The 27443-nt window shown below is 37.6% G+C and overlaps 1 protein-coding gene across 1 annotated transcript; it reads right to left on the reverse strand.

Moving 5' to 3' along the window:
- Positions 18052-20161, reverse strand: LOC104744123. The gene is made up of 3 exons (XM_010465140.1): positions 20091-20161; positions 19347-20013; positions 18052-19293 (listed from the first exon to the last, which is right to left on the reverse strand). Exons 1-3 carry the CDS (start codon positions 20159-20161, stop codon positions 18052-18054), a joined length of 1980 nt encoding a protein of 659 aa, XP_010463442.1.

The following is a 27443-nucleotide window of genomic DNA, read 5'->3' on the forward strand; positions in this document are numbered from 1 at the left end:
TTTATGCAAAGAAAAAGGAAAATGTCACATCAATTATATAAAAGTGGTTATAAATGTGGGTATGATATATATATATATATAAGGTCGCGGTTAAGTCGACTAATTTCTCCACTAGAGTGAATAATAAGTACAAGAAGTACTTATCTCATCTATATATGATGATGATGAAAGAAGTTGGTGTGAGACAATTTTCACTATTTTACTACAATAATAAGAAGTAGTAGAAAAAGTATTCAAAGCTCTTGAAGAGTATATATACTATTGTCTATAGGAACACAATTTGATATTAATGTGTTATAGTCTCCCAATTAGTCTCAAAGCAAAAAGGGTGTAAGATATGATACATGACCCAATTTGAGAATATTATTGATTACAAAGTTGGATTCAAATCGAGATTGATAGACATGAAGTGTCATCAGCTCGAGGGGGAGAATTAATGAATCACACTAGAGGTGATGGAACAGATATAAGATTATGTTCCCACCCAAAATGAGTTTAATCACTCATATGATAGAGCAAATCTGATGATTTGGAAAGTAATCATGTTGAGACAATAAGCGAAGAAAAATACTTTGAAATCATAAGTATTATTACCCAAGACTATACAAGTATTTTAGAGATTACATGCATTATCTAGAAGATAAAATGCTTATAATAAACCAGAAGGTTTAATGAAAATCTCACTGTTTGGCATGACCGGTTAAGCCATTCCGGTTCAGTAGTGATGCGAAAGAATAATCAGAAATTTTTGAAAATATTCATTAGAGAACCTAAGAGTTTTCCTAGTGTTAATGTGTGTTGCTTTACAAAGCAAGCCGATTATATGGCTTTCACCGACCCCATGAATTTGGATAGTGTCAATTTTCTGGTACGTATACAAAGAGATATTGTGGACTGATCATCCACCATATATTCGAGTTTGCAAGAGTATTTGGTTAATTGACAATGGTGGTGAAACCAGGTTATTTGATTGACAAAAATGACTCTATATGTGAATAAGTTCGCATCGGGCCAATGAATTATCATGAGTACTCCCCATTACAATTGGTTTGGGTCAGAAACCATATATATCCCATCTAAATGTGTTATACATATTGAGTTGCTCCACCACAGTGATTGAAATGAGATTTGAAAGAATGTTGGAAATATGTTGGATATAAATCTCTCTTGATGATTGAATATCTCGAGATGGAGAGATTATGGTTTAGTGAGTCAGTCTTTCCAACATGAGGGGAAGATAATAAACAGCTGGTATATATATTTATTGGAAGAAATTATCTGGATCCTCGTACTTTGAAATGTGCGCTAGATATTGAAAAATATAATTTATTTGAAAAGTTTAGCAAATATGCTAGAATGCATTTTCTGACCTTGAGTGACAAAGTCACATATACCAGCTGTGCTCCAATTGAAATTAATATCCTATGAGGATAAGATCAACTGCTAGTAAGTCTAAAGATCGCATGAATTGTGATAGACTTATAGTTCCAAATATAAGCATCCTCGGAAAAGAAAAGGAGCATAAAATAATATGGCACCGAGAAGTAAAGAGTTATGGAAAATCTTGAGAAGAGATGTAGACATGAGTAAGAAAGAGATTCAGGTACCTGAGAATCATAATGAAAATAAATCTCAACAAGTTGAGTCATGTCTAGAATGAAAAGGAACCAATAAGCAAATCGACGTCGTAATATGTTTGCATGAAATGTTGCAGTTGATGATGTTATTGATGAAAATCGAGGATCATAAACCGCGGTTAATAGAAAGTTTTATTGAAAAGTGTACACAAAAAATGATTGGTTAATCATTGAAAGAAGTAACTATTTGAGATAGTTCAGTCTCTTAAAGAGATAATATTTGGATTTGTAGTCCTTACACTTGAAAGTGTAAAATGAGTGGGACATAAGGGGATTATTATGAGAAATGCACTCTCATATGGTGGAAGCAACTATGTAGATCCCTTATGAGTTTGAAAATAAGGCAAGACTTGATTTAGTCTATTTAGAAGGTTTTCAAACTATAAGAGTTTTCTTTAAAATAATTATATTGCTAGAAGCAATACTTTATAGTTCTCGAGAATATTGTAAAAGCAAGAAAAAGTCTTGATGCCTTTTTTTGACACATTTGGAGAGAAAAGGGTGAGAGTTTATCTCTATGAGAGAATCATGTGTGTAGATCATTGTTGATCTTAGAGATCTCATAGTGGGTTGAAAATAAATCGGGAACAAGCTAAGAGAAGATCTTATGGTTGTGTAAATCCGAGATTGAACACTAGTTGTAAATGTGTTCAAGAAATATTTTCAACAAAGTTTGAGGATGTAGGCATTTGCTGAACCTTGTTCAAAGAAAAATTATATGTGCATCTTATCTCTTCAGCACTTACAAGTGGTTCTTGTTAAAAGAATACAAGAACAAGTGTAAAGTATGTTGATAAAAGTATCTTACAGGTACCATAAGAAGAGTTAAAAGAGAAAGTTTTACAAGTAGCATACAAATAAATCTTATGTATAAGATGATTGTTTGTAAGATTTTATGTAAAAGAAGATTTGGGCTTAAAGTTCAAATAGGTCTTCTATATAAAAAGGGTTCAAATGACTTGAAATTCAATGACCCAGGAGAATATATGATGATCATATGAGTTTGTACCTGAAAACGCTGTTTATAACCGACCCGTTTTTTTTTAATAATAAATAAATAATAAATATAATAATAATAAATAATAATCTACAGCTAGTGGTCCCATACCCACTAGCCACCTAACCACAATCACAATCAACAGCGGAAATAACCAACATCAATATCCAATAATTAAATAATAATCAATATAACAATACTCCAATATCAAACAACAGAAAGCAAGGAACCCGCAACCTAGCAAGTTCTAAAGACCCAACTCTAGCAACCTACAATGCCAGACAACATCCAACCGAGTCCCTAGAACATCTTCCTCTTCATTGCCTTGATTCCACGATCACACTTTGCCTTTACCTGCACCACAAACACATATTGCAATGCATGAGTATTTAATAAACACTCAGTAAGGCAATCCTCCCATCTACTGGGCTATACACACAAGCATTAGAGTCATCTCTAACCATCAAACAACAATCAACAAACAACAAATAACAAACCAGGACTCTGCATCGACCGATGCAAGTTACACATGCATCGACCGACGCAGGCTCGACATAACACGAAAACCCTATGTTTTACGCGCCGTCCTCGCACTTGCATCGACCGACGCAAGATATGCATCGACCGATGCAATGTCGAGCATCGTGTTTTCCCCGAAGCTTCTCGTTGGATCTTTGTTCCTACAACCACAAAACTCGATCCCAAGCCACAAGAAAGCTTCCAAACGTCCCGATTATCAATCTAACAAGTCTAACATCACACAACAAGCAAATTAGAGAGTTCTCTAGCTTAGATAAGCCATGGTCCTGCACTTACCTTTGCCAAGACGTATCTGAACCTTAAACCAATAAGAAAACACTTCCAGGAAGCTCCTAGAACGATCCCAGCTACAGATCTCTACAGGAACAGCCTCAAATCCACAGAAAACACCAAGAACACCAAGAACGCACTTTCTCTCTTTTGTTTCTCTCAAAAACGGCTAAAACTCGCCGAATGAGACAAAACACTCGACTTAAGGGTTTCCTTCTCCCTTTGCCCAAAACGTAGCGTTTAACTTAAGTCAAAACACAGAAAATTGAACATGCATCGACCGATGCACCATCTGCATCGACCGATGCAATCCCCAAACCGGGATTTCGGTTCACGGATGTTACAATAACAGTTCAAAAAGTTGATATATATTATCATAATGCATAACCTAAAGATGATGCTTTCAGGGGGAGAAATATGATTATATGCGTGGTTGTACTTTTTTCCCTTATCATGGTTTTTTAGCCATTGGGTTTTTGCATGAAAGGTTTTTAACGAGACAACAAAGAACACGCGAAGGATAAACACCTGAAGAGGAATATTATGATTCTAATGGTGAAAGACTATCATGTTCAAAGTCTTTGAAATACATTGATGAGATCGTGAGAGATGAAGATAATGATCAAGATAAGTCATTTAAGAGACCAATATCTTGCAGAAGAATGGTGATGTACGGTGATATACATGTCCTACAAATTTGTTCAAGTGAAGATTTGGCGAACCATTTACCAAGGCGTTTTCAACCACTACGTCAAGAAGTTATTTCATCAAATTGGATTGCGACATTTTGAAGATTTCAAGTGATGTACTCAAGAGGGGGAGTAAAAGCGCGTTGCACTCTTTTTCCCTTAACCATGGTTTTTCCCATAGGGTTTTCCTGGTAAGGTTTTTAATGAGGCAGCATCTCACATGCGCATTTGGTACTACATTTTTATAATGGTCATCCAAGGGGGAGTGTTATGAATAATTATATTGTTGTATGGATGTCCATTATCGGCCCATTAGTATAAACCCTAAACCCTAATATTGTATCCTCTATATATATGTTGTATCCTATACAACAGATGAATAATACAAGAGAACAATTCCCTAAACCTTTGTTCTTTAACATGAGTATATTTGTTAATAATTACAATGGTTTATACTTATGGAAAGTAAGTTAATTAGATTATCAGTCTATTCTCTATATATACATGTGTAATCCTTATTGTATATTTCATGAAAATCAATATACTATTTCCTAAACACTAAGGTGTTCATCTCTCATCAACATTTCTACATGGTATCAGAGCCACAATGATCTAATGATCGGCTCTGTTCCTATTTCTAAGCTATATGATTCTTTCTTTTATATATATACTAGATTAGGACCCGCTCGATGCGCGGGTTTTAAAAATGTCTACAAAAATAAAATTTTAATAGAATATATTAATATTTTTTGTACATAAAATATATTTTTTCCAGAAACAAATATATAAATATTCTTAGTTAGAGATAAGTTTTTACTTTAATAGACTAATTTATATTTTCATATTTTAAAATTATTATTACAATTATTACAATAATCTAAAGCTATATTATGAGCCACCGAAACTTTTTTAAACATTAATCATTCTGAATAGTATTACGGGAGGTGAAACCCAGGACCAAGCAAATAAGTAGCTAGTCAACCAAGGACCAATATTGGCAAATCTTAAAAACGTTCTGCAACTTATTCATGTTTTACATGGAGTTAACCCGTCAAAACATCATCTTATTAGAATCCACGTACAATTTTACTATATGTTTTACCACTAAAAATATGTTTTTACATCCAAAAATATTTTATTGTTAAAGTTTGCTCTTTAGCACCACCTATAAAATGACTTTGTGAAGAAATTAAACCAATTTTTGTTCATTTACTTTCAATTTGACGTAGTTCTTTTTCACCACTAAAAATTGTTTGTGACAGTTTGTATAACCTCTAAAATATTTCTAAAATTGTTTACTCAAAAAATAATATGGATAAAAAGAAAAAATATTTGTACGATTGCAATGAGTTTATGACCAACTCAATAAAATTTGAGAAATTGAAAGATTGTTAATTTGACATAATAAAAATAAAAATTGAAAATTATAAGCACGATGATATATGAGTCTTAGATGATTTAGAGATAAAAAATATAAATTAAAAAACAAATTAAAAATACTACAACATTAAAAATATTTAGAAAAAAATAAATATTGATTTTACATATCCTTAACTAAAAAAATCAAAATAATATAAAATAAATATTTTAAAATCATAACGAATCTTATTATATAAAGATGAAAATAAATTTAATAAAACAATCTAAAACTACTACAATAAATTTTAAAATACAGTATTAGATAAAGAAGACACATATATAAATCTTCCTTTTATTCTTGGATCAACATATTAATCTTACCTATTCCAAATTGAAAAATGAGAAAGTAAGAGAAAATTTTGGTTTTAAAAATATGAGACGATCTATGTTTATATAGAAGTGAGTATTTACATTTTTTAGAATTAATAATTTACTGTATATTTTCCTTAATCCTTTTTCTATTTTTTTTTGTAGAATTAATTACTTGAAATTAAAAATAAGTAAACAATGTTACAATTTCGAATTTTATGAATTAATATATATAATCTACTTATAATTATTTTTAAAAACTTTTGAATTTTTGTAATTTTGTTTAAAAGAATTTTTTTTTTGTTTTTAGTCGTAATCTTTAAATCTCCTACTAAATATTAATTTTCACAAATATTAAAATCTTAGATTGATGACTTGACACGTGTCAAAATCTTGGTAATGGCTAACTTTCAAAACCCAACTTTATATAATAAGATTTTTTTGTTAAGCCAAGTGCTTCCACATTCAAGTTCATCATGAACCTCTAAATGTATGCCATCGAGCTTCTTTTCTATCATCTTAGACCTCTGAATCTAGCCGATCGCTTCTCTTTTGTAATTTTTATTTTCAAGCCAAAAGTGCTTCTATCATTCAAGCTTATTATAAGCCTCTAAATCAATCCAAATTTCTTTTGAACTAAAAAAAAAAAATTGTTGTTATTATCGTTTCCTCAAGCTGCTTCTTTCCATTTAATTTTCTGAAAAAAAAAATTTTCAATGTTTTTGTCGTTCTTTTTGTTTTCCTTGTAAAAAAAAAAACCCCCATCGGATCTCCTTCCATAACCAAGCAAACTCCAACCCTCTCAAGTCTCAACTCTACAATGATCTCTCTCCTATAAAGACGTTTCCAGATCTGGCTGTCACCACCAACGACGTTGTGTCCATTCGTCGTCTCAGAACCTCTCTCGCACATTCATCAAACGTTTCTATGAGAACTCACACCATCATTCGTACATCCGTATAGGGAGCTAAGACAGGCCGTCCGTACGGCTCAGAGATCCAACAAGTTAAGCCCATGAAGAGAAGCCTCACCAACGGTCACACACTCTCTAGATCCTTCCTCTTGGAGCCGTTTGCGAGTTGATACAAGTGGGAACCCAAGTCAATTAAATATCACATGTTTATGTTAAGGAGATGTCACTTTCCCATAAGTAATTGTGCATAGAATCTTGTATAGGATATTCCCTTTGTATATTATCTATATGTAGCTTGTACCCATGAACTAAATGAAGTAAGAAAAGAGACTATATCTTTCTCCATTACACTCAATAAATCACACACTTCTTTTACTCTGTTCTACTCTCTGCACGACTCTACACTACCTCACAATCTCTCCATATTCTACTAGTTACCTTTGTCTATCTTAAAACTTACATGGTATCAGAGCAGAAAGCTCCTTTTTCTATAGATCTCACACCCAACAAACACTTCCGCTTAAAACTCTCTCATCTATTCAGCTAAAAATGTTCTCTTCATCTTTACTCGTTGGACATTACCCTTAACCAACAGTCAGTTTATCATGGAGAACATCAAAACTTTGATTGTTCCAGTTACTCTCAAAGGAGAGAACTACTTATTGTGGGCAAGAACCACAAAAACAGCCCTATGTGGCCGAGGGCTTTGGTCCCATATCACTACAAGTGAAGCTCCAAAGGATAAAAACACTGAAGACAGCAAGGATCTTGTTGCTAGTGAAGAAGACAAGTGGTTTCAAGAAGACCAAGGAGTTCTAGCCATCATTCAAAACTCTCTTGATGCTCCCATTCTCGAAGCATACTCCTATTGTGAAATTGCGAAGGATCTATTGGACACACTTCAAAACGTGTTCGGGAATGTCACCAATGTAAACCGAATCTTTGAGACTAAGCGAGCCATCAACAATCTCAACCAAGGAGACATGGAGTTCACTAAACACTTTGGAAAGTTCAGATCCCTTTGGGCTGAACTAGAGATGCTCCGACCGGCGACCATTGATCATGTTGTTTTAAATCAAAGGCGTAAACAAGACAAGGTGTTCCGCCTACTTTTGACGTTGAACCCCTCCTACAATGATCTCATTAAGCATATCCTAAGATCGGACAAACTCCCAAGTCTTGACGACGTATGCAATCAGATTTAGAAAGAACATGGCTCTATTTGGCTATTTGGAGGCAAAGGGGAACTTGTGACTGCAAACAAGGTGGAGATTGCATGTGCAAACAGAGGATACTACAAGCATTGATGATAAGAATCCACCTTTTTGTGAACATTGTAAGAAGCCTGGTCACTTCAAGAGCCGATGTTGGATCCTACATCCCCATCTTCATATTAACTGATCAATGCCTGGTGAGAGAAACAACAACCTCCACACCAAATAGTTACACTCCAGAAACTACTGAAGCTGCGTTAGCGGCATCATCGTAGCTAGTAAAGAAGTCATACCTAGATGCCCTCATCAAAGCCCTCAAAGAGGCATCCGATAACTCCTATCTTGCCTTGAACTATACTAAACCTCTTATTATTGATTCAGGAGCCTCTCATCACATGATTAGTTATTCTAAGTTAATGAGTGAAATTAAACAAGCTATATGGAATGTGATCATAGCTAATGGAGAAAAAGTACCAGTAAAAGGAATTGGGAATCTAAAATTATTTGATAAAACCTCTAAAGCCTTCTACATGCCTAGCTTTACTTCAAACTTGTTATCAGTCAAAAGAGCTACTACTGATTTGAATTGTTATGTAATTTTTGGTCCTAACAATGTACACTTTCAGGATATTGACACAAGTAGAGTGCTTGGCCAAGGAGTCACAAAAGATTACCTCTATGTGCTTGAGGATTCAAGCCTATCTCCATCTTTATCTTCTTGTTTTAGTTCAATTATCGTTAAAACTAATAGTGTTATTTGGCATGCTAGACTAGGACACCCTCATTTTTGTGCTCTAGAGCTTATGTTACCAAACATGTCTTTTAAAAATGATCAATGTGAAGCTTGTATTCTTGGTAAACATTGCAAGTCTGTTTTCACTAAGTCTATGACAATTTATGAAAATTGCTTTGATTTGGTTCATTCAGATGTTTGGACATCTCCTTGTTTATCTAGAGAAAATCAAAAATATTTTGTCACTTTTATTGATGAGAAGTCTAAATATGCTTGGTTAACATTACTTCCTTCTAAAGATAGAGTTCTTGAGGTATTCACTAATTTTCAAAATAATGTGACTAACCACTATAATGCCAAGATTAAAATTTTGAGATCAGATAATGGTGGAGAGTACACAAGTCATGTCTTCAAACAACTGATATGCTCAAATTGTAATACCCTAATGGTACTAACATCCTTGCAGTTGTAATACTCTAGGGGTCGAATCCACAGAGACTCTAGATCACACAATAGACTTATCAATCTTTTAATTATGCTAAATCAGAATATTAAATTAAAAACAATGCAGAAACAGAACTAAAAAGTGTTGTAAATTCAGGAATTAAAAACGCTAGGCCTAGGGAAATTCTCAGGAATTTATGAAATATTAAATCAATCAATAAATTAGGATTCAAGCAATTAAGATCAGATCTAGAACTCTAAGCTATTTTGTAAAATAAATCAGTTCTCACTGCAAATATTATCTAAATTTAAAACCAGAAAATCCAAATCTCTTTGCAAAATTCTAGGTAATAAATCAGCTTTAAAAACAAGTTTAGATTGTTCACAAAATTATTAAATCAAATCTCTTTGCAGGAAATAATTTTGCTCATCAAAAGGTTTTATCAGGAAAATCAATTATATTCTCATATCAATTTATTTTCCTAGGTATTAATTATAGGTGATCAATCAAGAATTAAAATGAAGAACAACCTAAGATGAAGATCTAGAAAGATTAAGAATCCTAAAAATAACAGATCTAATAAATCATAAAAACCCTATGAAANTCTTCAAACAACTGATATGCTCAAATTGTAATACCCTAATGGTACTAACATCCTTGCAGTTGTAATACTCTAGGGGTCGAATCCACAGAGACTCTAGATCACACAATAGACTTATCAATCTTTTAATTATGCTAAATCAGAATATTAAATTAAAAACAATGCAGAAACAGAACTAAAAAGTGTTGTAAATTCAGGAATTAAAAACGCTAGGCCTAGGGAAATTCTCAGGAATTTATGAAATATTAAATCAATCAATAAATTAGGATTCAAGCAATTAAGATCAGATCTAGAACTCTAAGCTATTTTGTAAAATAAATCAGTTCTCACTGCAAATATTATCTAAATTTAAAACCAGAAAATCCAAATCTCTTTGCAAAATTCTAGGTAATAAATCAGCTTTAAAAACAAGTTTAGATTGTTCACAAAATTATTAAATCAAATCTCTTTGCAGGAAATAATTTTGCTCATCAAAAGGTTTTATCAGGAAAATCAATTATATTCTCATATCAATTTATTTTCCTAGGTATTAATTATAGGTGATCAATCAAGAATTAAAATGAAGAACAACCTAAGATGAAGATCTAGAAAGATTAAGAATCCTAAAAATAACAGATCTAATAAATCATAAAAACCCTATGAAAACCCTGAACCTAACAAGAGATCTACTCAGACATAATTGCAATAGCACAAATCATGAATAAAATAGATAGCATTAAGAGATTAAAAGAAGTAGAAAAGGAATTCTGAATCTTCTCTAGAAGGAGTCTTGATTATTCTCTCCAAAAACTCTCTAAATCTCTCAGGGATTTCTCTCTCAAAAGTTGCAGGAAAAATAAAGCTTAGGTCTATACAATGACCATAAAAATCCTATATATATTCCTAAAACACGTCCAGGGACTAATGATCCAAATAAAGAAACTTTGGGGCGGTTCTGTAAATCTTCAAAACTTGTGGGAAAACTTCCGATTTCTTCTTTGGCCCAGCATCGATCAACACATCTGAAGCATCGATCGATGCTCACTCTTGAACTGGGCTCCTGATCAACAGGTCAATTAAAACCCAATGTGTACTCCACCACGATCTAGTGGTATCGTTGTAACACTTCAGGATCGAATCCACATAGACCAAGCAATGCACTATGAAATTGTATAGATTTGAATATAGCTAAGGCAAAAAGGAAGATTGTGTTTCAAGTAACCGATTAAAAGCAGAATTTAAATAAAAGTTTTGCAATCAAGGGAAAGAGCTGGGCGTAGGGAATCAGTTAGGGGACACAATCTCGAAATTAGATGATAGGTTGGGAAAGCATTAGGTACCGTTCTTGAACTCAAATCTCGAATGTAAAACTAACCTACTGTCGCAGCATTAGTTATCTATGCAAGGAATTGATAAAACTCTAAACCGTCGTTTGAATCTAAGCAATCCTAGCAAGCAATAAGTTCAAGTTTGATTCTGTTCACAAGGTGCCTTAACTTCGACTTTCGTTGGCTAAGGATCACCTTGCTCACCTATGTTCTTTTCAAGCAATTCAACAACACTTTTGATGCCTAGATGAATTAAACCTAAGATCTTAATCTATGTGATCAGTCTAGCTTAAGCATTAAGAACAACAATAGATGAAGAACACAAAAGATCAATCCCAAACCTAACAACCTAAGTTTAGAGAATCATAAAACCCCTTTTGAAACCCGAAACCCAACAGTAAAACTACTCAGACATGGAAATCAAAGAACAGCAAATCAATGATGAAGAAAACATAATTGAATTGCAAAGAGAAGTAAAAAGGGTTCAGTAATCTTCTCCAAAGAGATACAAAGGATTAGAGATCTTCTCCCAAGCTTACAAGTACTCAAAAGCTGCGTAGAATAAAGTTGTCTCTTTAGAGGTCGAGCCTCGGGCTTAAATAGTAAAATAAAACCCTAAAAGTCGGTTTAAAACGAAAAAGAAAAAGTTGCTTCGGGTACGGTATTGGTCGATCCGAATGAGGATCAGCCGATCCAGGATGATTTTTTGCTATCACTCCATCTGCTTGCTAGCCTGATCAGTCTTCAACCAATTTAGCTCCAGATGCATATTTTCATCCCCAAAATGCTCAGATTCCTTCCAAAGTCACCTAGAACCTGTAAAGACTCTCACAAGACTAAAAAGACTCTAAAAGCACACTAGGACCTAACAAAAGACTCAAAACAAGTGTAAAAACTATGGTTAAAATCCTATAAAATACAGACACATCAATTCCCCCGGACTTGAATCTTTGCTTGTCCTCAAGCAAGAACAGACAAAAACTCAGGAACAGAGAAAAGGTTTGAAGGTGGAAACTCACATATTCTTGGGAACCGCTGCTTTGCACCCTTCATCACATCAAATCAAGAACTACTTTTTCTACTCTGCCCATGATTAGGATCAACACTCCCTACTCTGAACTCCACAGCCTTAAAGAACCTTCAGTCTCCCCATTGTTGTCTCTCTACATCAGATTAGTAAAAAGGTGCGGTCTTACCATGGGAGTATCGATCATAGAACTTTATGGACTCCTTCAACCTCTTATTGCCCAAGACCTCCTTCATATGCTCCCTTTCCTCTCTCTTTTCTCACTTCCAAAGGATTGATTTCTCCCTAAGCAAAGCGAAGGAAAAGAAACCTCCGACAATAAAAAATGAAAAATAGAAAAATCCTAGAAAAGAAAAAGAAGCAACCGCAAAGAAACAGCAACTGGTTAGAACTGACGAGAAGGCGAGGAGGTCGCGGAATGGTCAGAGCCGAGAGGTTCAGTAGCTGCGTCCTCGTCGTCACTGGCAGCGGTGGGAGCCGGTGGTGGGGCAAAACAGGACGATGCAAGAGCCTGAAGCCAAGTAGCCAGTCGAGTGAGCAACAGGTTGTTCTTCCTCTGAGTGTCGTATACCCAACTCTCAAACTCAGAGTGAGGTGACTCCTTAGGTGTGGCAGCAACAAACTGGTTCACATCGAAAGGAGGAAATGATGGAAGGGAATGAGACGGATGTGAATATGTAGATGCAACCACAGGGAGTGTGCCGCTACGGGATCTGGTGGCTGCAGGTTCACGTTCCCCTTCCAAAAGAACGTCGTCGATATCGCAAAGGGCGTCAACATGAGGATCAAAGTCGATGTTATGAGTATTGCGAAGTGAAGTGCAGAAAGGCTGAGGGATCAGCATATAGCGAAGGGGACCAGCCTTGTCCTGAAAGCGGTAGCAGAAGTTGTGACGCACCAAAATCTCACTGGTAAACATATACTTGAGATCAAGCAACTTCCGCGTTGAAGCCGAAGTATGCGGTGGCAAAACGATGCCACAATACTCGATGATAGGAGTCACCAAGCTACCGATCAGAACTTTTTGTTCTTAGCATGAACCATGTTCCTCCGTACCTGCTTAAACTCCTTAGCAAGCAGGAATCCAAAATTAACTTCATGAGTTTGCTGGTAAATAGGCGAATCCGGGGCGTGGAGGAACCTGCGAAGACCATGGAAAAACATCCACAACTCAGGCAGCTGCAATGTGCTAGTCTCAGCCCTAGCATAGATAGTGTTACTCAGGAACTTTGCAGTGACACGAAGGACTGGGTTGCGGATGCGAGATTGTCTAGCTCCACGAGAGACGTATTGCCCTGCTCCAATAAGTTTCCAAATTTCCGTCCTGCTGTCGAGCTTCTCCATCTTGCAAAGTTTGTTTCTTGGAAAACCAAAGATGTCGCAGAGATCGAACATGGAGATGACATAGTGCTTTTTGAGCAAGAAGAAACTGATCGAACAATGCTCAGCCACCGTGTCAGCTCCCTCTGGCAAATCCAATTGTACAGTGGCGAAAAATTCTCGTGCGAGCCGCTCATGCAAGTCCCATGCCTTCTCAGCAAAAGTACCAAACCCCATGTTCTGGACTAACTCATGAAAGTCTGCTAATACACCCATCCGTTTAAAAAGGTTTCGGTTAACAAACGAGTTGGCTCCAGCTTGCACTGAGTGAGTAGCTTCAAACATTTAGTATCCTCATCATCCCAAACTCTTGTTGGTGGTTCCTCGAAAGGAGTGGCAGTCTCCTTACCACTTCGGCGGCGTTTAGGCATCCTCTGCAAAAGAGGAAGTAACCAATATGTGAGAAAAAGGAAGGTAATCTAAAATTCCCTATGCTAATCAACCCATGTTACAAGCCTATGCTAAATTCAAGCCATAGCAGCCGAAATCTAGTTCCAAGAGTCAGTTACGACAGTTAATCTCACTAATTCGCGCATCAATTGGAACCATGAGGAGAGAATAGCACAAATCTTAAAAGAAAAATTGAGAAATTTAAACCTTGGGATCGCCGAAAATTAAACACAAATCGGGAGAGGAAGAACTTACCTTGGTCGGCCGATTGATACAACAAATGGGTTGGACAAAGGATGAAAAACCGAGTGGTAGAAACCCAAAATTGAATCGAAACAAAGGAGAATTCGAGAGGAGAAGGGGTCGGCGAGGGAGAAAGGAGGAAGAGATAAAAGAAATTAGGTTTTATGATTGGAAATTTGAACACGAAACCGGACTTAACCCGGTTCAATTTAAGTCCAAAAACCTGGAATACCAATTCCCTTCCTCTTTCTTCCTCTCTCCTTACCTCTTTTTTTTTTTTTTTTTTTTAATTNTTACTTACCTGGAACGGGGATCAGTCAATCCAAAATTAGACTGGCTGATCCTGATAGCTACGGAACAATCCTTTGAAAAGGGATTCGCATCTTCTGCGTTTCGAACCTGCTCCTAAAAATAAAGCTCACTACCAAACGTGATTCTCGAGTGTCTCTGACAAGGATACAAGATAACAAATTTCCTAAGAAAAGAAAACAAAACCAAAAAGAGAAGGGTAAGCGAACGCAAACCCTGTGGGTTGCCTCCCATTAGCGCTTGTTTAGAGTCTCGAGCCTGACTGTTCTTGCTGCCTAAGCAGCTTGGGGTTCCTCCAGAGGGAGAGAGGTCTCTACGGATCATAATCCGCCAGGTACGGCTTTAGGCGTTGACCATTGACAGTGAATTCTTATCCTTCTTGATCCCAAAGCACAACAGCACCATAAGGCATGACTTCCTTGATTCGAAAAGGTCCGGACCAACGAGAACGCAACTTACCAGGAAAAATATTCAGCCTCGAGTTGAAAAGAAGAACCAAATCATTTGCAGCAAAGTCCCTGGGGATAATCTTCTTGTCGTGTAAGGCCTTGGTCCGCTCCTTGTATATCTTGGCATTTTCATAAGCATCCATGCGAATTTCATCAAGCTCATTCAGCTGAATAAGGCGTCTCTCTACTGTGGTCTTGACGTTGAAGTTCATCTGCTTAGTCGCACATAAGGAATGATATTCAAACTCGACAGGTAAGTGGCATGACTTCCCATAAACCAGCCAGAAAGGAGTAGTGCCGATGGGTGTTTTGTAAGCAGTCCGATACGCCCATAATGCATCATCGAGCTTCAAAGACCAATCCTTTCTGGTTGAGTTGACCGTCTTCTCCAGGATGCTCTTGATATCCCGATTTGAGATCTCGACCTGCCCATTGGTTTGCGGATGGTAAGGAGTGGCGACCTTGTGTGTCACGCCATGTTTCTTCAAAAGAGTTGCAAAGAGCTTGTTGATAAAGTGAGTTCCTCCATCGCTTATTACCACTCTGGGAATACCAAACCATGGAAAGATTATGTGCTTGAACATCTTGAGGACCACTTTCGAATCATTGGTAGGACTTGCTACAGCCTCAACCCATTTGGAAACGTAATCCATTGCCACAAGTATGTAGAGATTTCCATAAGAAGGTGGGAAAGGCCCCATGAATTTGATTCCCCAACAGTCAAACACCTCGATCTCCAAAATAAAGTTTTGTGGCATCTCGTTCCACTTGCTTATGTTCCCTCGTCGCTGGCAGGAGTCGCATCAGGAGACAAAGAGGCCTGCTTGGAGCACTTATGTCGCGGTTTTGAAGGTAGCAAAATGTCCTGCGTAGTTAGAACCGTGACAGTGAAAAAGGATCCCTTGAATTTCTGATTCTGGAACGCATCTCCTGTAGAGGCCGTCAGCACAATGCTTGTAGAGATAAGGTTCATCCCAGAAGTAACGTCGCACATCTCGTAGGAACTTTTTCTTAGTGTATCCAGTGAAATTCGGAGGTTCTTCTGCAGCACACAAGTAGTTTGCGATATCAGCATACCATGGGGAATCATTACCTATCTGTTGAAGAACCTTGGCATCAGCCTTCTCCTTATAGCAATCCATGAAAGCTGCAACCACATATACATTCTCCTCAGGTAGTCGGTCATCTATGGGGATCTCTTCATCGATTCTCAGCCTAGAAAGGTGGTCTGCAACGCCATTCTCAACCCCTTTCTTGTCCTTTATTTCAAGATCAAATTCTTGCAAAAGCAGGATCCACCGTAACAGCCTCGGTTTAGCATCTTTTTTTGTTAATAAGTATCCTAATGCAGCGTGATCTGTGTGCACAATGACCCGGGATCCGACCAGATAGGACATGAATTTTTCAAACGCAAAGACTATGGCAAGTAGCTCCTTTTCTGTTGTGGCATACTTGGTTTGTGCCCCATCGAGTGTCCTGCTAGCGTAGTAAACAACATGTAACTTACCATCTTTGCGTTGTCCCAGAACTGCTCCAACAGCAAAATCACTTGCATCGCACATAACTTCGAATGGCAGGTCCCAATCGGGTGGTTGGACTATTGGAGACGATATCAGGCTTGCTTGATCGTTAGGAAAGCTTCCAAGCAGTCTGTAGTAAACTCAAAGGAGATGTCCTTGCATAGCAACTGGGTGAGTGGTCTAGCTATCTTGGAGAAATCTTTTATGAATCTTCGATAAAATCCAGCATGACCAAGGAAGCTGCGTATTTCTTTCACGGTTTTTGGAGGTTGTAGACTGGACATCACCTCCATCTTGGCTTTGTTGACTTCTATCCCTCTCTCAGAAATTCGATGGCCAAGGACAATCCCATTGGTGACCATGAAATGGCATTTCTCCCAATTAAGAACAAGGTGTTTATCCACACAACATTGAAGAACCTTGCACAAGTTAGACAGACAGGAAGAGAAAGATGAGCCATACACCAAAAAATCATCCATAAACACCTCCATAATATCCTCAATCAAGTCGGAGAAGATTGACATCATGCAGCGCTGGAAAGTGGCTGGGGCATTGCATAACCCAAAAGGCATCCGTCGGTAAGCGAATGTGCTATAAGGACAGGTGAAGGTGATCTTCTCCTGATCATCCGGGTGAATCCGAATTTGGAAGAAGCCGGAATAACCATCCAGGAAGCAGTAGTAAGGGTGGTTTGCTAAACGCTCAAGCATTTGGTCAATGAATGGAAGGGGGAAGTGGTCCTTCCTGGTGGCTGCATTGAGCTTGAGGTAGTCGATGCACATACGATGCCCAGTTACTGTCCTGGTGGGGATCAACTCGTTCCTCTCATTTGCGACTACTGTCACTCCTCCTTTCGTTGGCACTACATGGACTGGGCTCACTCAAGTGCTGTCAGAGATTGGGAAAATAACTCCGGCTCCCAATAGTTTAAGGATCTCCTTCTTCACCACTTCTTTAAGGTTCGGATTTAGCCTCATTTGGTGTTCGATGGACGACTTAGACGTGTCTTCAAGGTGAATCCGATGTGAGCATAACTCCGGTGATATACCTGAAATGTCATCTAAGGAATAGCCCAAAGCCTTCCTATATTTTCTTAACTCGCAGAGCAAGAGTGCGGTCTCAACATTGTTCAGGTTGGAATTGATGATAACAAAATATGTGGAGTTAGGTCCAAGATAAGCGTACCTTAGTCCTTCAGGGAGTGGTTTTAGGTCCAACTTTGGAGCCTTGAGTTCGCTCCGGTCCTCCAGATTTGACTTGGTCCCAAAGCAAGTTTCGGGATCGGGTGATCCATCGCCTGGAATGGTCAATCCATCGCCCTTATCGGTTGGTTCCACAGGAGGAGCTGGATCAGTTAGTCCAGTTTCCGGATCAGTCAGTCCAGTTTGCAGATTGACGAATAAGACCTCATGTTTCAGTACTGCTGCAGCATCGAGTGTTCTTGCCATGTTTTCAGTCTCCTCAGACAGATATCCCAGCTCTGGTTCCTTCTTTGTCAATGCGATGGCTAGATGATCACTTGTACACACTTCGTCATAGATCTCATCAGCTATTTCCCCTATTGTGTCTACCCAGAAGGTTTGGCCATCGATTGTGGGTTTTTTGGCCACTTTCTCTAGGTTAAATCTCAAGACCAAGTCATCCATGTGCAGATCAATTTTAGCAGTTCCCAATCTGAACCGGTAAGTTCTCCAATACTCCTTCTGGACGGCGTATGTAGCGGTTCCCAATCTGGACCGGTAAGTTCTCCAATACTCCTTCTGGACGGCGAGTAGAGCGATCAGCAAGGACTAGGGTGACTTGGGTAGGTTTGAAGGTGTAAAGACCAAGTCGCGTTGCAACGCTGAGTGGCATCAGGCTCACACTCGCTCCTAAATCACAGAGGCACTTGTTGAACTTGAGATCTCCTATTGTGCAGGGCAGAGTAAACGGTCTTGGATCTCCACATTTTTCTGGCATTCGATTTTGGAGCATTGAACTGCATTCTTGCGTGAGATACATTACTCCTTTCTCCAAACTGAGCTTATCAGTGAGGATCTCCTTCATGTACTTCTTGAGAGATGGAACCATCCTTACTGCTTCGATGAAAGGGAGTCTGACCTGAAGCTCTCCTACCACTGATTTCAGCTTTTCATATTCTCGCTCCTGTATCTTGGACTTGCGACGCATAGGGAAAGGTAGTTTAGGTACATAAGGCTGATGGGGTTTGCATGGTTGCTCTCCTCCAGGAGTAGCTGAACCAGGGATTTTAATATCATCAGAAGCTTGGTTGGGAACCTCGTCAGGGTTGTTTTCCTGATTCTGGGTTTTAGATTGGCCAGTCTTGTTATTGGATCGGTCAATCCCTTCTTTTTGTTGTTGTTCTGTAAGCTCCCTGCCGCTTCGAAGTGTTCCTGGAGGTGCCTTGACTCTAGCTGCAGACTGTTCCACTTGGTTCTCCAACACTCTCATGTGAGAGTTTAACGACTCTATTCTCCCATTCAGTTCAGAATACATGCTGTCGATCTTGACAGTCACCTCAGTGGCGTTTTTCTTTTGATTTTCCATCAGAGCATGCATCATCTGTTCCAATTTGCTCTCTTGCAGGGTTGCGGCCTGTGGTGCAGTTGCTTGATAACCTTGTGGGAAGTTGTTGACTTGAGGCTTCTGCTGAAAATTCGATCCTCCAAAGCTTGTTCCCTTGTTCTGGAAGCCTTGTGCGAAATTGCTCTGCTGAGGTCGCGGAGGATAGACCTTATCCTGGGGATTCTCGACATTGTTGCTCCTGTAGGACAGATTAGGATGATTCCTGAAATTCTGGATAAAGCCTCGATTCTGATAATTTCCTTGTCCACCTATGTAGTTCATCTCCTCCGTACCCTCAAGGTAAGTCTCAGCTCCGAAATCTGCATATCCTCCAGCCTGTTCCTCGCACAGTTGACGTTTTGGTGATCTCTTTTCAGTAGGAGATTCACTTTGGCTGTGAGGTCCTTAATAGCATCAGTCTTGACAGCATTGACCCGAACCGTACGATCATAGTCTGTACCGTGATTGCTATTGCTTGCCGCAAGATTTTCTATCAGTGCATTGGCCTTGTTTGCGGTGTTGGTGGAGAAGTCTCCTTTGCTGGCTGTGTCTAACGCCATCTGGTACTTCTGTTCGATGCCCCCATAGAAGATGTTCATCAGGTTCTCTTGGGTGTACCCGTGATGAGCACAGTCTCTAAGATACTCCTTGAACCTTTCCCATGCTTCACAAAATGTCTCCATGCCTCCTTGAGAGAATGTGGTAATTTTGCTTTGCAGTTTGGCTGAGCGCGACTTAGTGTAGAAGTGGTTCAGGAAAGCCACTCTACATTGTGCCCAAGTGGTGAGCGATCCAGGATCCAGTAGATTCAGCCATCTCAATGCCTTATCCGCCAAAGAAAACTGGAACAGAGTCAGCATTAGGTAGTCGTAGGGGACACCATTGGACCTCGTCGTACTGGTCAGTCTTTCAAAGGCTTCGATATGATCTAGAGGACTCTCCGACGGCAACCCGTGGAACACACGATTCTGAACCAAGTTGATTAGACTATGCTTAATCTCATAGTCTTGCCTCACAGGAGCGGGTGGTTGAATCGCAGATCGATTAGCAAATAGCCTGTTTTAGCATCTTCATCCCTCAAGGTGACTTGTCTTGCTGGCGGATTCGGTGCAGCTAGCTCTTGCGGTTCATACCTCTGCTGTTGTTGGATGATACCCAACCGAGGGTTGGGTTGATGAACCCCTGTTTCTTCTCCGTCAGCCATAGGGTTGGCCTAGGCTCTTTCTTTCCGGTTCTCGCGTTCAAGCTTTGCTAACTCCTCGTTCCCTAGTATACGCAAGTCGGCTTCCTTGTTGCTTCTTGTATGCATATACCTGAAACAGAGGAATAAGATCGCAAGAACTAGTTAGCAAACTAAAATAAAATAAACCTTAGACTAAACGTGAATCTAAAATTTCAAAGGCAATTGTTTTGGTCCCCAGCAACGGCGCCAAATTGATCAACAGGTCAATTAAAACCCAATGTGTACTCCACCACGATCTAGTGGTATCGTTGTAACACTTCAGGATCAAATCCACAGAGACCAAGCGATGCACTATGAAATTGTATAGATTTGAATATAGCTAAGGCAAAAAGGAAGATTGTGTTTCAAGTAACCGATTAAAAGCAGAATTTAAATAAAAGTTTTGCAATCAAGGGAAGGAGCTGGGCGTAGGGAATCAGTTAGGAGACACAATCTCGAAATTAGATGATAGGTTGGGAAAGCATTAGGTACCGTTCTTGAACTCAAATCTCGAATGTAAAACTAACCTACTGTCGCAGCATTAGTTATCTATGCAAGGAATTGATAAAACTCTAAACCGTCGTTTGAATCTAAGCAATCCTAGCAAGCAATAAGTTCAAGTTTGATTCTGTTCACAAGGTGCCTTAACTTCGACTTTCGTTGGCTAAGGATCACCTTGCTCACCTATGTTCTTTTCAAGCAATTCAACAACACTTTTGATGCCTAGATGAATTAAACCTAAGATCTTAATCTATGTGATCAGTCTAGCTTAAGCATTAAGAACAACAATAGATGAAGAACACAAAAGATAAATCCCAAACCTAACAACCTAAGTTTAGAGAATCATAAAACCCCTTTTGAAACCCGAAACCCAACAGTAAAGCTACTCAGACATGGAAATCAAAGAACAACAAATCAATGATGAAGAAAACATAATTGAATTGCAAAGAGAAGTAAAAAGGGTTCAGAAATCTTCTCCAAAGAGATACAAAGGATTAGAGATCTTCTCCCAAGCTTACAAGTACTCAAAAGCTGCGTAGAATAAAGTTGTCTCTTTAGAGGTCGAGCCTCGGGCTTAAATAGTAAAATAAAACCATAAAAGTCGGTTTAAAACGAAAAAGGAAAAGTTGCTTCGGGTACGGGACTGGTCGATCCGAATGAGGATCAGCCGATCCAGGATGCGTTTTCTGCTATCACTCCATCTGCTTGCTAGCCGGATCAGTCTTCAACCAATTTAGCTCCAGATGCATATTTTCATCCCCAAAATGCTCAGATTCCTTCCAAAGTCACCTAGAACTTGTAAAGACTCTCACAAGACTAAAAAGACTCTAAAAGCACACTAGGACCTAACAAAAGACTCAAAACAAGTGTAATAACTATGGTTAAAATCCTATAAAATACAGACACATCATCTCCCAACTTCGTAACTTCAGCCTCAATGCTTGATTAAGCTCCAAATCTTCCTATTTAGCTCCATTAAGCTCTCATCCATGCTAAATCCTATAAAGACTCAAAAGACTCTAAAAATACCAAAAAACTCTATAAATAAGACTTATATCATGGCTAAAAATACCTAAAAACCATGATATATCAACAACATCTAGCCAATCATAGAATTATTCATCAAACAAGCTGTCCCTACACACCACAACAAAATGGTGTAGCTGAAAGGAAAAATAGACATCTCATGGAAGTTGCAAGGTCTATGATGTTTCACACCAATTTTCCAAAATGTTTTTGGGGAGATGTTGTACTGGCCGCATGCTATCTTATCAACAGAACTCCAACTAAGATTCTTCAAGACATCTCGCCATTTGAGGTATTAAACAAAGAAAAACCAAGTTTTGATCACTTATGAGTTTTTGGTTGTGTGTGCTATGTCTTGAGACCAGGTGAACAGCAAGACAAACTAGATGCAAAGAGCACCAAAAATATGTTTATCGACTACTCTACAACCCAAAAATGATACTAGTGCTGTGAACCTAAAATGAAGCGGGTTCTTGTTTCACGAGATGTTAAGTTTGTGGAATCCAAGGGATACTATGATGAGAAGAATTGGAACAACATCAAGGATCTGGCCACATCTACATCCGATCGAGCCAACAACCTCTGCATTATTCTTGAGAAGCTTGGTGTTGAGATTACTAGTGATTGACCAAGTCCACTAGAGCCGACACCACCTGAAACACCTAACCAAGACTGCGACAACACTCACCAAACACCTATAAAGGACAACAATCTACAAATCGAAAACACACACAAATACCAATCGATGACGAAGATGGTTTAAATTTGGTTCATGGTGATGAAAACTCCGATGAAGCTGAATTTGTGCCAACAGAAGATGACAATGAGGAGGGTGACGTTCAAGAAGCTATAGTCCCATTACGAAGAAGTGAACGTATCCAGAATAGGCGTAATACACGCGTTTACTACAACAATGTTGTCGTCGCTCATCCTATCCAAGCTGTTTGCACTCTTGCACACTTTCCCTTGGATCATCAGGCGTTTCTTGGTCAGGTTGATAAGCATTGGATACCACAAAGTTATGATGAAGCGAAAGATCATAAAGTATGGTGTGATGTTGTTAATGTTAAACGGTCTGCAATGGAGTCTAACCACACTTGGGATGAGGCTGATCTACCCAAGGGAAAGAAAGCCATGACATCACGCTGGATATTCACTATCAAGTACAAGAGTGATGGGGATATCGAACGCTATAAAGCGCGGCTTGTAGCGAGAGGATTTACACAAACGTACGGGAAGGACTATCTAGATACGTTTGCACCGGTTGCTAAACTCCATATTATTCGAGTGGTCCTCTCTTTGGCAACAAACCTCGATTGGGAACTTGGCAAATGGATGTCAAGAATGCATTCTTACAAGGGGAGCTAGAAAATGAAGTCTTCATGAGACCTCCACTGGGTTTAGAAGACACCATTGGCCCAGGAAAAGTATTCAAACTCAACAAGGCTATCTAAGGCTTAAAACAGTCACCGAGGGCGTGGTATCACAAACTAAGTACCACCTTGATTGAAAGAGGATTTCAGCGATCAGAAGCCGACCACACCCTCTTCACACTGCAAAGTAACAAAGGTATTGTAGTTATTCTCGTGTATGTTGATGATATCATCATATCCAGGAATGACAAGGTAGGGATCCAAGATACTAAATTCTTCCTCAAATCAGTTTTTGACATCAAATATCTTGGAGAGTTAAAACACTTTATTGGGGTAGAGGTATATAGGTCTAAGGAAGGATTGTTCTTATCACAAAGAAAATATGCACTTGATTTTTTAAGTGAAGCAGGAAAACTTGGATCAAAGGCAAGACCACTAGAAGAGGACTACAAAACAAGTCAAAAGGGGGAGCTTGATGATGTTCCATTTGAAGATATCACACGATATCTTTGTTTAGTAGGTAAACTTATATACCTCAATATTACACGGCCTGACATTTGTTTTGCAGTAAATCAGGTGAGCCAACAGATGAACAAACCAACAATGCGCCATTGGAACATGGTGAACCGGATTCTTAAATACATCAAGGGATCACCGGGACAAGGAATTTGGATGGGACGCAATGAGAGCACTGAACTTGTCAGATATTGTGATGCTGACTACGCTGAAGATCATGAAGACCGTCGCTCCACCACTGGTTATTGTACATTTCTAGGAGGAAATCTGGTCACATGGAAAAGCAAGAAACAGAAGGTGGTATCCCTATCAAGTGCTGCATCCGAGTATTGGGCCATGAGAAAACTCACTACCGAACTGATGTGGCTTAAAGCTCTTCTCAAAAACTTGGTGTTGAGTCATCAAAGCCAATAACAATGCATTTTGATAATCAAGCTGCCATTCATATTGCCTCTAACTCGGTGTTCCATGAAAGAACAAAGCACATTGAAGTCGATTGTCATAAGGTTCGAGAACAAATTCAAGTTGGCGTCAATCTCCGTTGCTACACCGAAAGCTCGGAACAGTTAGCTGATGTTCTCACCAAAGCAGCTAGTCCACAAGTTTGTGAGTATATTCACTCTAAACTTGGACTCATGGATCTCACTCGGCCATGAAATCTCTAGTCATGACACCTAAACTCTTTTTCCCTTGTGATTCCCATGTGGTTTTCTATACAAAGGTCTTAACGAGGTGGGTGTTCGTGACTCCAAGCATAATCAAAGATTCCAATCGATCAAGCTTGAGGGGGAGTATGAGAACTCACACCATCATCCGTACATCCATACAGGGAGCTAAGACAGGCCGTTCGTACAGCTCAGAGATCCAACAAGTTAAGCCCATGAAGAGAATCCTCACCAACGGTCACACACTATCTAGATCTTTCTTCTTGGAGCCGTTTCCGAGTTGATACAAGTGGGAACCAAAGTCAACTAAATATCACATGTTTATGTTAAGGAGATGTCACTTTTCCATGAGTAATTGTGCATAGAATTTTGTATAGGATATTCACTTTGTATACTGTCTATATTTAGCTTGTATCCATGAACTAAATGAAGTAAGAAAAGAGACTATCTCTTTCTCCATTACACTCAATAACTCACACACTTCTTTTACTCTGTTCTACCTGTTTTACTCTGTTCTAATCTCTGTACGTCTCTACACTACCTCACAATCTCTCCATATCCTACTAGTTACCTTTTTCTATCTTAAAACTTACAGTTTCTGATCCACATCATTGATCAATCTCAAACCGCTGATTCCACCATCTCGTCATCAACTCCTTGAGATTGAGGGGGCATATAGAAAGATCTAGAATATGTATAATATTCTTGAGTATATTTGTTAATAAATACATGGTTTATACTTATAGAAAGTAGGTTAATTAGGTTATCATTCTATTCTCTATATAAACATATGTAATTCCTATTGTATATTTCATGAGAGTCAATATACTATTTACTAAACATTAAACTGATTAAAGGTGTTCATCTCTCATCAACCTTTCTACAGTAATCACTTCACAAAAAAATTGAAAGAATGATCAACTTAAAAAAAAAACCCCTTACAAATTAGTTTTACAGCTGAACCACCAATTTTTAGGCAACTTCATCCTCTTAACCTTATCTTTTTATTACTTCTACATGTGTTATTACCTCTTCAATGCTATTCTTTATTACTTATTTTTTTGGGAGAAAAACTAGATTGACTCAAATTAAGAGGTTAATTACTAAAGTAACTCATAAAATGTGAGGGTTAGATGAGTTATTTTTTTGCCTAAAATACCATTTTTTGTTTTTTTAGGAAAAAAATAAAGTCAAATTTACCCTCCCAGAATTTTTTTAAGAAAATCAAAATATTTTCAAAAATCTGTCGAACTAGTTGTGACAGATTTATTTGTGTATGACAGATTTGTTTTTGCACAACCAATTTATTTTTGTATGACAGACTTATTTTGGACGACATATTTTTTAGCTACAGTTATAACATATTTATAATTGATGACAGATTTATTTTTTACGACATACTTATTTATATAGACACTACAAACTTTCATAATATATGACAGATTTAATATAATATCTGGCACATTTACTTTCCACAATTATTTCAGATTTATTTTCTTGATTAAAAATCTGTCGTAATATGACAGATCTTTTTACAGAGAAATAATTACTCGGTTGACCTCTAGTGACGACAGATTTTTTTTAAGTTACAACAGATTTTTAATTTAACCAAAAATAGATCGTTTGATAATATATTTATAACGTTTTTAAAAAATTACTAAAATGACCTATGTGTACACCATACGTTATGATAGTGTTTTTGTTTGCTTCCAAAAATCTGGTGTTTGATAACAGATTTATTAGATGTAAAATGTAAATATAGTGACAACATTTTTGTTTTAAGTTATATTTTTTTCAGTCATATTTTTACTAATTATATTTTTTATAAATCATATTATGAATCATATTTTTAAACTCATATATTTAAAACATATTTTATATATTTTAATTTTCCTGTATCATATTAAAAAGTTTAGTATCATATTTTAAAATCATATTTTTATATATTATATTATACTTTCATAAATCTTATTTTAATATTTTCTATATACATTATTTTTTAGTTATAATTTCATACATTATATTTTTTATAAAACTTATTTAAACTATTGTATAATCTTAAACTTCATATTTTGAAATCATATCTTTATACATAATATTTTTATAGACAATTTTTGAATATTATTTTAATACATTATATTTTAAATCATACTTTATTTTTAATTATATTAAAATAAAAATCATATATTTTTAATCATATTATATTTTTCATTAATTTGTATTTTTAAATCAAAATATTAAATACTATAATTTTTGAGATTTTTTTTGTTTTCCATTTTTTCAAAATTTTTTTTTTTATATAAAAAATTTCTGGGATTTTAGTATTTTTACATAAAATTTGTGTCATTTTAGTTATTGGATAGTATGAAGTGTTAATCTAGCAATTAATTGCCAAATTTGTGTCAAACTGGTATATTTTCACTATTTTTTTTACTGTTTTTAGTCTTAAACAAGGGAAGCTATGTATTTCGTCATACATGAGGTTATCGTTTTCCAACATGCAAATTTCAAAAAATGAAAGAAATAAACGGTTTAAGAAAAAACAGATTTCATGTAACACCCGCAACCTGGATTTCCGGTTCGTGCATCGATTGACGCCAAGAAAGGACATCGATCGATGCTAGTGGTTGGTTCACATGCGAGTTAACTCTAATTTTCCAGTTTAGCACTGTTTAACGGGATAACTCTAGGATTCATATATATGAATGAAGTCGACCCCTTAGAGCTGGGGTTAGCCGTTTTGTCGTTCTAAACACTTAAGAAGAAGAGTTTTCTCTCTAAAAGTTTCTATGTGCATTCCTCAGGAGTTCTAAGCCGTTTCTGGGTAGATATGTTCCTGGAGTGGAGATATGTGGCTAAGGACATGGTGGAAAGCTTGTTATGATGTGATTCTCGTCTTTTTGGTTCAAAATATTCATGTTTAAAAGGTGAGTGCATGACCATGGCTTATCTAAGCTATTAGATGTGTGTTTTATGTGATCTTGTTTGTTTGATTGCTTGTGTGCTTGTATGTGAGTATTTGTCGTGGTGTTCATGGCATGTGGAGGGCGGATTTGGCATCATGGACGTAATGGCGATATTGGAGCCGAGAGGAGTCGGGAGAGATCGTGATCGGCGATGCTTCACGAGACTGCATTGATCGACACAATGAGCGCATTGATCGACGTAGCTAGGGATTTGGTG

The sequence above is a fragment of the Camelina sativa genome, chromosome 14 (genome assembly GCF_000633955.1).
Source record: "Camelina sativa cultivar DH55 chromosome 14, Cs, whole genome shotgun sequence".
Classification (NCBI taxonomy): Eukaryota; Viridiplantae; Streptophyta; class Magnoliopsida; order Brassicales; family Brassicaceae; genus Camelina; species Camelina sativa.

Bases quoted from the DNA above. Each gene is read 5' to 3' on its own strand.
- LOC104744123 (XM_010465140.1), bottom strand. From the start codon at position 20,161: ATGGCTGACGGAGAAGAAACAGGGGTTCATCAACCCAACCCTCGGTTG. The intron at 20,014-20,090 runs GTATGAACCGCA...ATGCTAAAACAG, and splicing joins ATCATCCAACAACAGCAGAG to GCTATTTGCTAATCGATCTG. The intron at 19,294-19,346 runs GTGAATCTCCTA...TGCGAGGAACAG, and splicing joins TTAAGGACCTCACAGCCAAA to GCTGGAGGATATGCAGATTT.